Raw genomic sequence first — 12,269 nt, forward strand, 5'->3', positions numbered from 1 at the left:
ACACTAGTAGTAGAATAGTCAGACTCTTGGAAGATATTAAAACCAAGTACTGTATAAAATTATTGGTGATGACAGTTACTTGAAGTAAGGAGAAAGACACCTTTGACTTTTAGAAAGGAATGTGGGAAAGGAGGGCAAGTTTTATTTTTACCTCTGCTCGTTTTTATAGGTACTACTGGTTCAGGGGTATCTAGCAAAATCAGGCTGGGGATTTCCAAAAGGAAAAGTAAATAAAGAAGAAGCTCCTCATGATTGTGCTGCTAGAGAGGTGAGTTACTGCAGTTTGAAACCTAGTAACATTCGGTGATTATGCTTTGAGTGTGCTTTTTTAGCCATGGAGATTTATTGTTTGGACCATCTAATCCTTTCTAAAACTTGACTGCATGAAATAACTTATCTTTTATAGTGATTCTTTTGTCCATATCTCTCTATCATTCTTCCCTTAGTTTGTTTCTATTTTCTTTTTTGCCCATTTTTAATTGTTTTCTCTAACTCCTTTCTATTTTGATGATATATTCTCTACCTTTTTTTTTTTTAAGAATTGGATTTGTAATTGGTAAAACATTTTGGCAATTACAGTGCATGTTTTATGTTTATAGTCTTGGCTTCCAGACAAGTACACAATTTGGGCTTTCCTAAGAAATTTACATTTGTTGCTCAGAACCTTCTCTAGCTTCCTTTTGCCTATAAGATGAAGTGTAATTTTTTTAAGTATTGAAACTCCCTCCCTTATCCCCAACGCAAAATTTAGCTCTCCCTAAATTTATTTGCCTTTATTCTCAGTCAAGAGAATTTATTCTCTATCTCTGAATTTGACTGCTTTGTTTTTTTTTTTTTTTTTAAGATTTTATTTTATTATTTATTTGAGAGAGAGAGAATGAGAGATAGAGAGCACGAGAGGGAAGAGGGTCAGAGGGAGAAGCAGACTCCCCGCAGAGCAGGGAGCCCGATGTGGGACTCGATCCCAGGACTCCAGGATCATGACCTGAGCCGAAGGCAGTTGCTTAACCAACTGAGCCACCCAGGCGCCCCTGAATTTGACTGCTTTGTTTCAGCCTCTAAACTTTGCTTATATTATTTCCCTAACTGGAAAGTTCTCTCTTCTTCCTGCCTATTCAAATCCTACCTAGACCCAGCTCAAAATATCTTTTTTCCCTGAAGGATTGCCACCTACTAGCTCTGTATCCAGGACCTGAGTTCATACACTGTTATTAAAATACCACTGGCTATATTACCTATACTCTACCTTTCATCCCTGTGAGTTATTCATTCCATAATTGGAAGTCTGTACTTCCCACTCCTCTTCATCCATTTTGCCCCCTCCCCTGTGGCAACCATCTCCTGTGGCAACCTAACCCCCTCCCCTGTGGCAACCATCAGTTCTCTATTTATGGCTCTGTTTCTGCCTTTCGTTTGTTTTGTTTTTTAGATTCCACATATAAGTGAAATCATATGGTAATGTCTTTCTCTGTCTGACTTATTTCACCTAACATGATACCTTCTGGATCCTATCCATGTTCTTGCAAATGGCAAGATCTCATTCTTTTTTATGGCTGAGTAATATTCCTGTGTGTGTCCTGTGTGTGTGTGTGTGTGTGTGTGTACACACCATATCTTTATTCAGTCATCTGTCAGTGGATGCTGGGGTTGCTTCCATATCTTGGCTGTTGTAAATAGTGCTGTAATAAACATAGGGGTGCATAAAGCTTTTCAGATTAGTGTTTTTGTATTCTTTGGATAAATACCTAGTAGTGAAATTACTGGATCATGTGGTATTATTATTTTTAATTTTTTAAGGAACCTCCATACTGTTTTGCACAATGGTGGCACCAGTTTGCATTCCCACCAGCAGATGCATTGGGGTTTCTTTCTCCACATCCTCACCAGCACTGTTATTTCTTGTGTTTTTGATTCTAGCCATTCTGTAGAGTGGATAATTTCTAAAGCTCGTTCTTTTTTTTTTTTAAATATTTTATTTATTTATTTGAGAGCATGAGAGGAGAGAGGGTCAGAGGGAGAAGCAGACTCCCCACCGAGCAGGGAGCCTGATGTGGGACTCGATCCTGGGATTCCAGGATCATGACCTGAGCCGAAGGCAGTCGCTTAACCGACTGAGCCACCCAGGCGCCCTACTAAAGCTCATTCTTAATTAAAATTCCATTTATTTAAAAAATTTAATCAGTGAGCTCTACCCTGTAATAGTCTCAGAACTTTAATAAGTTATTGTCTAGACATTTGCTTGGCATTAATTATGTAGTACCTGTGATACATTGTGGACTGTATTATTTATCAGTTCTTCGTCACTTACCATATTACATCTTATCCTTGAAATTTGAGATGTTGAGCTATAAAGAAGCATAATACAATGGAAAGAAAACTAGTCTAGGAGTTGAAAGATTTTTGTTCCATTATAGTTCTCATATAGGTTAGTCAGTAGCCTAGAGACTTTAGGTAAGTCACTTAATTTCTCTGTGAGATACACATTTGTTAAGAAGAGTTACTTAAAGGGTTCATAACTAGAAGTATTTTTAAAATCTAAGGTGTTAGTGGTTAACTTTGAGATATTTTGGAGACGGCAATATGGATTTTGTGGCATATCTCATTTGGATCTGTTGCCTGCCTTTATTTATTTATTTATTTATTTATTTATTTATTTATTTATTTATTATTTATGACTCATTGTTTTCCTGCAGCAGTGTTCACCACTTGGTTTAAGTTTGGATGTAATTATTAGTGAGCAATAGTAATTAAAATTCTTATAAACTACTAATAGTTATTTAACACAGAAAAACCATTAGTGGTTATTTACGTTGGAGTAGGATTTAAAAAATGATCAAAAGTGCTGCATTTTAAATTTAGTATGCAACAGCTTATCTAAGTGTTTTGAACAGCTTATAGACAAAGCCTTTTTATTCAGGTAAGTGAAGGTTTGTTTATGCACACCTCTTAAAATTGAAAGCTGTCTAGGTAGTAGGTGAGAAATTGACACATATTCTAAGCTTTCCCTTTCCTTTCTGTATATGATAGGAGATGAAATGGAGCAGTTGTAAAGTCTCCCTTTTATGTCCTCAAACTTTGTGGTTCTCTTGCTCCAAAGGAAGGACAAAATAGAAATCATAGCATCCTACTTAGAGGAATTGATGTGTAGTTCTGTACATAGAGTTAGATTAGTCCTATAGCAATAAGACAATTGTCTGGGTCTAGAAAAGATACTACGTTAACTAGGAAACAGGCTAAATTTGGACTAAATTTGGTGAGATCAGCTGTCTCTGTAATTGGATCTTTTTGAGGGAACTTGGAGGAAATCAGATATTTAAACTTGCAAAACTGAAGAGAAGTATCCCATGCCCAAGGGATTATCTACATATACCACTAGAACCTTTCTTCTGACCAGTTTTATACGCTATATTATGAAGAGGATGATACAGAAATAAAGTATTGGTGGAGGGGATGGGAGAGAGGGGCAGAGGCAGTTAACCTGTGAGCTGAGGCACCCAGTTTTCACTTGAGTTTATCTTATTTGTTTGTTTTCTGCTCTGGGATACTAAGGTAAAGGATTGTCCGATTCATGTGGTGCTAATTTCAGTAATGATTATAGATCACCGTAGTTTGTAAGAAAGTAAATAAAATTTATTAGGGCAGGGTTAGTGGGAGAATGGAGTGTAGATGATAGGATGCTATAGAGAATCTTGTGGGGAGGAATACAGCCATTATGGGAGATGATCATCTCCACTTTATAGGAGAGGAACTGAAACAGCAGTTTGGTAACATGCCAAGGTCTCACAGTGAGCAGCAGAACAGGGAGACAGAACCCCGGTGGTTGGTTCCGGAGTCTGTGCTCCTGACTACTACAGTATAGGCAGTCAAGGAATACTGTAAATCGTTATTTCTAAACACATAGAAGAAAACGGAAGGAATTTGTGGTTTTTAAGTATATGTATTTTCTAATATTTACCTTTCTGATTTGAATCATGATTCCTCTCCCCCCCCCCCCCCCTCGTTTTAGAGTTTTTGTCTTGATCTGAGGAGAGCACAGATATTCTTAGGAACTGTATTCTCTTAATTTCAGGGAAAGATTTTTTCCTTTTGATAATAAGAATTAATCCTTCTAACTTTTCTGATCTAAGAAACATCCTCTTTTAGCTGATAAAGGAACTTGTCAGAAGAAAACTTGTCTTTAATTTTTGTACATTTTGGGATGGGAATTTGACTTTTCTATCTGATTTTTAGATGATTACCTCTGTTATAAAGAGAGAAAAGTTTTAGGATTAAAGTTGAGCATTGCTTTATTAGTTCAGTCAGGCAGACATAATGAAATACCACAGTCTGAGTGGCTTAAACAACAGAAATTTATCCCTCCCAGTTCTAGAGGCTGAGAAGTCCCAAGATCAAGGTGCCTGCTGATAAGGTTCCTGGTGAGGGCTCTCATCCTGGCTTGCAGGGACTGCTTTCTCACTGTGTGCTTATGTGGTCTTTCCTGGGTGCCTTTGTGAGTGCAGGGAGTGTGCCATGTCTCTTCCTCTTCATATAAGGGCATGAGCCCTATTGAATTAGGCCTCCAACCTTATGATCTCATTTTACCTTTATCACCTCCTCACAGGCCCTCTCTCCAAATACAGTTGCATTGAGTGTTAGGCCTTCAACATGAGTTTTGGTGAGACAGAGTTTAGTTCATAGGAGTTGCCATTTTGAGTAATGAAAGTATTCAACTAGAAGTCCTGGACTTGTAGTGTGTCCTTCTGCCACTTGGTGGTACTGCAGTACTGTTTGGTGGTGGTAGGGGTGGGACGTACCATCTATGTTAAATTTTAGTTTAAAACCAGATTGGGATATTACCACAAACTTCTCTGAAAAAAACAACATTCCTTTTAATTTTCACTTGTATTAACCTGTAAGGAGGAGTTCGTTCCTAATTTTTTTTAGCTGCCATTAATTAGACTTAGGCTGATGCCTTCAACACTTTCTCTTGGACTTTTGTTATGCAGTTCTATCATGGGTGCTTACCCTTCTTTTAAGTTGCTAATGACATATTAATTTGGTTTATTATAGTTATGTTACTGTTACTATTTCATTACATGTGGCTGTCCAGGAGTGTTTTGTTATAGCAGAAGCTGACCCATCTTTTAAGGGCTGTGTATGTGGGCTGAACTGAAAGAAGCAGTGGCAGCCTTCTCAGGGACAAGGTATGAATAATTGCCAATAGAAAGCTTAGTGCCATCTTCCTTAGTAGTTGCCAATCCTTAACCTTTCGGTTCACCTTTGTTAATTGGGTTCTGATTACTTTTATTCAGTGAAGTAGATTTAGGACAAAGATGTGAAAAATGTTTTCTAGATACTTTTAAAAGAATGTGTTAGGATAACCTCAGTATATTTTTATTTTTAGTGGTGGTGAAACACCAGTTGTTGCACAAGCAAATGATACTTGGGCAGTTCACTTGTTTTCAGGATTTATTTTTAGCAATATTTATTTATTTTAATATAAAATATAAATATAAAAATAAAAAATATTTATTTTTAGCTAATATTTAGCAAAACAATATATTTTATTGTAATGAAACTGACTTGATTATGCATTTAGTTCTGTGTATTATGATTTAATTTTGATAGAATTCCTACAGAGGAACTATTGGTAGACTTAATCTACCTCTTCCTATAAGTTTATAAAAGGACATTAGATACTAGGTAGAGGATTTCATTATCTGCCTGTGCTGGTGCTTTTTGAATAGCACATTTTTAAATCTTACTTAGGGATTTTTATCTGATATCATTTGAGAAGTGAATGCTTCTCTATATGCCAGGAAAATTAAGTATTATAATACAGAAATGAATTTGATTCACAGAAGATGGTATTAAAATTTTTGTCTTTGGTATCTTTATATGTAAGTGAGCTACTAAACACTAATCCCAGTAAGTATGATGAGAGTGGATTCCTAACTTTAGAGGCAAATCAATTATTATCACTTCTAGAATTGAGAGATTATATCTGTTACTTTATTATACTTGTTATAAGTTTGGTTGTACAGGGTTTGAAGCTGCCTGTGTTTAGCACTGATGGCTCTTTTTATTTTGCCTCCTGTTGTACCACTTCCTCCCATATGATTCCAGCTATAGCCATTCCCATCTCTATAAATAGAATGCCTTTTTCTTCTTACCTGGCAAACTCCTATTCATCTTTCAAGTCCCAGCTCAGGTGTATCCAGCGGAATAGGATGCTGTCCACGACACCTTCTCCAGATTACCACCCCATTTCACAACTCACACCTCACCTTAACCCAGAGCTTAGTTATGTATTCCCATAGTACCCACTACCTCTTGGCATGTATGCCCTATTAAAATTATTTTCTTTTTTAGACTGAGCTCCTTAAAGAGCAGTGCTTGCTCTATTAATTTCTGAAACCCATGCATAGGATGGTAGCTGTACTTATTTGAATGCACTAAAGGTATTATTAATATTGAGATAATTTCAAGTAGTATAGAGCAAAATAAAGAATGGATTCACCTGTTAATATTTTGCAATATTTGGTTTATTATGTTTGCTATATATGTGCATATGGTTTTTATTTTATTTTTTAAAGACCTGTTTATTTGAGAGAGAGAGCCCAGAGAACACAAGTGGGGGTGGCAGGAGAGGGGCAGAGGGAGAGGGAGAAACAGACTCCCCTCTGAGCAGGGAGCCTGATGCAGGGGTTGATCCCAGGACCCTGAGATCATGACCTGAGCCGAAGGCAGACGCTTAACCCACTGAGCCACCCAGGTGCCCCAGTTTTTATTTTATTTTTTTAAAAAGATTTATTTATTTATTTTAGAGAGAGCACAGGAGCAGGGTGAGGGGGGGACAGAGAGAGAATCCCCAAGCCGACTCCCTGCTGAGCATGGAGCCTGATGGGGGGCTCAGTCTCATGACCCTGAGATCGTGATCTGAGCTGAAATCAAGAGTCAAATGCTTAACTGACTGAGCTACCCAGGCTCCCCTAAAGATTTAGTTATACATTTTAGAGAGAAATAGCGTGCATGCACGCGCATGTGCATAAACACATGGTGGGGAGAGGCAGAGGGAGAGTCTAGACTCCAAGCTGAGTGTGAAACCTCACATGGGGTTCGATCTCATGACCATGAGATCACAACCTGAACCAAAACCAAGAGTCGCATGCTTAACTGACTGTACCACCCAGATATCCCTTGGTTTTTATTCTTATTGCTGAATAATTTAGGAGTAAATTGCAGACATCATGTACCTTAATCCCTAAATACTTCTGCATGTAAGTTTTAAGAACTAGGAAGTTCTCTTATGTAATCATAGTGTAATTGTCAAATTCAGGAATTTAACATTGGGAGGTGGGCATTTAATGTTCACATTTCCTAATTGCCCCATTATGATCCTTTTCAGCAGTTTCAACCCCCTTCCCCAGACAGGATTCTCTTCCAGGCTCGGATATTGTGTTTGCATTTAATTATTACATATCTTCAGTCTCCTTTAATTTGAAAAAGTTCCTCAGTCTTCTTCAGTACTTTTTTTTTTTTTTTTTAAGATTTTACTGATTTATTAGACAGAGCGAGAGAGTGAGCACAAGCAGGGGGAGCACCAAGCAGAGGGAGGGGAAAAGCAGGCTCCCTACTGAGCAAGGAGCCTGACAGTGGGGCTCAATCCTTAGCTGACTGAGCCACCTAACCGCCCCTCAATATTTATTTTATTAAGCATGTATTTAGTTAGATACTATTTGTAACACAAAGTTAACAGGTTTTGCTCACAAGGAACTTAGATTATACTATTTAATTTCAGCATAGTTTCTCACATACAGACTTACATGACTAGGTATGTATACTTATTTCTGATTATAAATACTATTCAAGGAAGGAAGCTAATCAGAACAGTTTAATAATTTTTATGTATGTATATATCTGAAACTACTATCCAGATCAAGATATAGAATATTGCCAACACCTCAGAAGATTCTTTCCTGCCCCTTCTCAGTTGATAGCCAGTTTTCTCACACCTCCTGGAGGGAACTACTACTTTGCCTTTTATCACCATTGATTAGTTTTGCTTGTTCTTGGGCTACATATTAAAAGGATTTTGTGTCGGGGCGCCTGGGTAGCTCAGTCGGTTAAGCATCTGCCTTCGGCTCAGGTCATGATCCCAGGGTTCTGGGATTGAGCCCCACATCGGGCTCCCTGCTCTGCGGGAAGCCTGCTTCTCCCTCTCCCACTCCCCCTGCTTGTGTTCCTTCTCTCGCTGTCTCCCTCTCTCTCTGTCAAATGAATGAATAAAATATTAAAAAAAAATAAGAGAAAAGGATTTTGCGTTACTTTGTTTTTTGTGTTTGGATCGATATAAGTCTGTGAGATTCATTTATATTGTTGCATATATCAGTAATTGGGTTTTTTTTTTATTGCTCTTTAGTGTTCCAGTGTACAGATAGATACAGTGCTTTATCTCTTATGCATTGGATTGTATCCATCTTTTGGCTATTATTATTTTTTTCAAGACTTTCTTTCTTTCTTTCTTTCTTTCTTTATTTATTTGAGAGAGAGAACGAGCATGCAGGCACAGAGGGAGAGGGAGAAGCAGACTCCCTGCTGAGCAGAGAGCCTGGTGTGGGGCTCAGTCCCAAGACCCAATAATGACCCGAGCCGAAGGCAGATGCTTAACCGACTGAGCCACCCAGGCACCCCACTTTTGGCTATTATTAATAAAACTGTTGTAAATATTCTTGTCTGTCTTCGTTGAGGTAATTATTAACTTTTATTTCTCTAGGTGTGGCTTAGTCATAAAGAAGGTGCAAACCTGTTGCCAGTAGTTTTCTGGGTGGTTGTACCAATTTACATTCCTACCACCTACATATGAGAGTTCTGGTTATCCAGGCCTCCATGAGAAATTCAACAATTTTATTCCATGTTTATGGATTGGAAGAATTAATATTGTTAAAATGTCAGTACTAGGGGTGCCTGGGTGGTTCAGTCGTAAGCGTCTGCCTTTGTCTCAGGTCATGATCCCAGAGTCCTGGGATCAAGCACCGCATTGGGCTCCCTGCTCAGCGGGAAGCCTGCTTCTCCCTCTCCCGCTCCCCCTGCTTGTGTTCCCTCTCTTGCTGTATCTGTCTCTGTCAAGTAAATAAATAAAATCTTATAAAAAAAATAAAATGTCAACACTGGTAAAAGCCATCTATAAATTCTGTTCAATCCATATCAAGATTCAGTGGCATTTCTTTATAGAAGCAGGAAAAAACAGTCCTAAAATTTGTTCAGAACCATAAAAGACCCTGAATAGCCAAAGCAATCCTGAGAAGAACATAGTGGGAGGCATCACACTTCTGGTTTCAAGCTGTACTTAATAAGGCTTTCGTCATCAAAACAGCATGGTACTGACCTAAAAACAGAAAAATGGATCAGTGGAACAGAATTGAGAGCCCAGAGATAAACCCAAGCATGTACGGTCAACTAATATTTAACAAGGGAGCCAAGAAAACACAAGGGAGGAAAGATGGTCTCTTCCGTAAAGGGTGCTGGCAAAATTAGACATTGACAAAAGAATGAAACTAGACCCCTGTGTTAATACCGCTCATAAAAATTAACTCAAAATGGATGAAAGAATTAAATGTAAGATCTAAAACCATGAAACTTCTAGAAGGAGATATAGGAAAAGAGCTCATGGATATAGGTTTTAGCAATGCTTTTTGAATGTGACCCCTAAAGCATGAGCAACAAAATAAAAAACAAGTGGGACGGGGTGCCTGGGTGGCTCAGATGGTTAAGCGACTGCCTTCGGCTCAGGTCGGGATCCCAGGGTCCTGGGATCGAGCCCCACGTCAGGCTCCTGGCTCTGGGGAGCCTGCTTCTCCCTCTCCCTCTGCCTCTCTCCCTGCTCATGCTCTCTCTCTCTCTCTCTGCGTCTCCGTGTCTCAAATGAATAAATAAAATCTTAAAAAAAAGTGGGACTACATCAAACTGAAAAGCTACAGCAAAAGAAAGCATCAACAAAGTAAAGAGACAGCCTATAGGATAGAAAAAAGTATTTGCAAACTACGGAGGTTAATACCCAAAATATATAAAGAACTCCTAGAACACAATAGCAAAAAACCCCCTAATGATCCAATTAAAAATGGGCAAAAGACCTGAATAGACATTTTCCCAAAGGAGATATACAAATGACCCAACAGGTAGATGAAAAGATATTCAATATCACTAGTCATTAGGGAAATTGCAAATCAAAACTGCAATGAGAGGGAGAAAAAAAGCATGATGAGATATCACCTCACACCTGTTAGAATGGCCTGATTATCAAAAAGATAAATGACAAATGTTGTAAGGATGTGGAGAAAAGGGAACTGTTTTGTACTGGTGGTGAGATTGTAAACTGGTGTAGCCACTATGGAAAACAGTATGGAGGTTTCTCAAAAAATAGAACTACCATATGATCCAGGAATTTCACTTCTGGGAATATATTTAAAAGAGACTAATACTCTAATTTGAAAAGATACTGTAGCCATGGTCATAACATTATTTACAGTAGCTAAGAAATGGAAACAACCTAAGTGTCCATTGACAGTTGATAAAGAAGTTGTGGGGTGTATATATACATACATACACCTGCACACAAAATGGGTATTCTTCAGCCATTATCAGGGAAATCTTGCCATTTGTGCAACATGTATGGACCTTGAGGGCATTATGCTAAGTGAAATAAGTCAGAGAAAGATAAATGGTGTATGATCTCAGTTATATGTGGAATCTAAAAAGAAAAAACAAAAAACCAATCTCAGAAAAAGAGATCACATTTGTCGTTCCCAGAAGTGGGGATGGGGGGTAGGGAGAATTGGAGGAACATGGTCAAAAGGTGCAAACGTCCCATTATAGATTTGTAATAGGGATGTAATATACAGCATGATGACTATAGGTAACCGTTGCTATATGATATATGTGAAAGTTGTTAAGAGAGTAGATCTTAGGAGTTCTCATCACAAGGAAAAAAATCCCTTTGCCTTTTCTTTTTACTGTATCTATATGAGGTGAGGGTTGCTAACTAAACTTAAGGTGGTAATTTCACAATATATGTAAGTCAGAGCATTATGCTGTATACTTTAAGCTTATACAGTGATATCTGTCAATTATATCTCAGTAAAAGTACAGAAAATCTTATGGTTGTTTTACAGTATATACAAATATCAAATCATTGTGTTGTACTGAAACTAATATAAGAATGTTATCTGTTAATTATATCAATTAAAAATTTAGCCATTCTGATGGGAATGTAATGCTTTATCATTGTATTTTTCATTTGCTTTTTCTTGAAGTTTAAGGATTTTAAGCACATTGTCATGTTCTTACTGGCCATTTGAATGTTTTTTTGATTAAGTACCCATTTATATGTTACCCACTTTTAAAAAGTTGGGTTACTTATCTAATTGATTCATAGGACTTTCCAATATATTCTGGATTGTATTGTGAATGTCTTGTGGTTTATGTCTTCCCTTTGATGAAGAGAAGCAGTTTCCTGTTTAGGTATCCCAGTCTTTTTTTTTCTTGGTGCCCCAGTTTGTTATAAATCTAATATCCGTCAAGGTTGATTTATAATCAAAAATGTTTTTAAGCTCTGTCTCAAGCAGTAGAGTAGTAGACCTTTGTTTTAAGTAAAAGGAAAACTAAAGCATCTGGATTTTGCTTTAATGGAAACATCAGATAGCATGTATGCATTGCAGAATAAATCCACATGATGGTTTTAATTACATTGTCTTGTGTATATAAATGTTAAGATTTGGGGAGGTATAAAACCTCTGTCACTGAGCTTCAGAATGTTATTCTGAAAAGATACATAGTTTTGCTGTGTTTGAATGTACTGACCACCTTTAATAGACTGTTTCTGTGTATACCTACAATGCCTGATGTAGATATAAAGAAACACAGGACAAGAGAGCTTCCTTTTTTTCAACACCACATATGTACTTAGGTACCCAGTCTGACATTTCCAGAAGTAGGAAATACAAATAATGTTTCTCATTTTCTATATACCACAGAACATTTTTTAAGTGAGTATATTCACCTAGTTTTTATTTATTTTTTAAGATTTTATTTATTTGACAGAGAGACAGCGAGAGACGGAACACAAGCAGGGGGAGTGGGGGAGGGAGAAGCAGGCTTCCCGCAGAGCAGGGAGCCTGATGCGGGGCTCGATCCCAGGACCCTGGGATCGTGACCTGAGCCCAAGGCAGACGCTTAACCGACTGAGCCACCCAGGCGCCCTTCATCTAGTTTTTAATTTTTTTTATTTTTTA

General features: G+C 37.8%; 1 protein-coding gene across 1 annotated transcript in view; it reads left to right on the top strand.

The window, feature by feature from the left end:
• The window catches only part of DCP2 (decapping mRNA 2), a 55,920-nt gene that overhangs the window by 23,818 nt on the left and 19,833 nt on the right, over nucleotides 1–12,269 (top strand). Inside the window, exon 4 of the mRNA XM_027605412.2 lies at nucleotides 170–268. Within this exon, the coding sequence (XP_027461213.1) occupies nucleotides 170–268 (99 nt within the window). The remainder of the gene's footprint in view (nucleotides 1–169; nucleotides 269–12,269) is intronic.

This window comes from Zalophus californianus, chromosome 5 (genome assembly GCF_009762305.2).
Source record: "Zalophus californianus isolate mZalCal1 chromosome 5, mZalCal1.pri.v2, whole genome shotgun sequence".
Taxonomy (NCBI): domain Eukaryota; kingdom Metazoa; phylum Chordata; class Mammalia; order Carnivora; family Otariidae; genus Zalophus; species Zalophus californianus.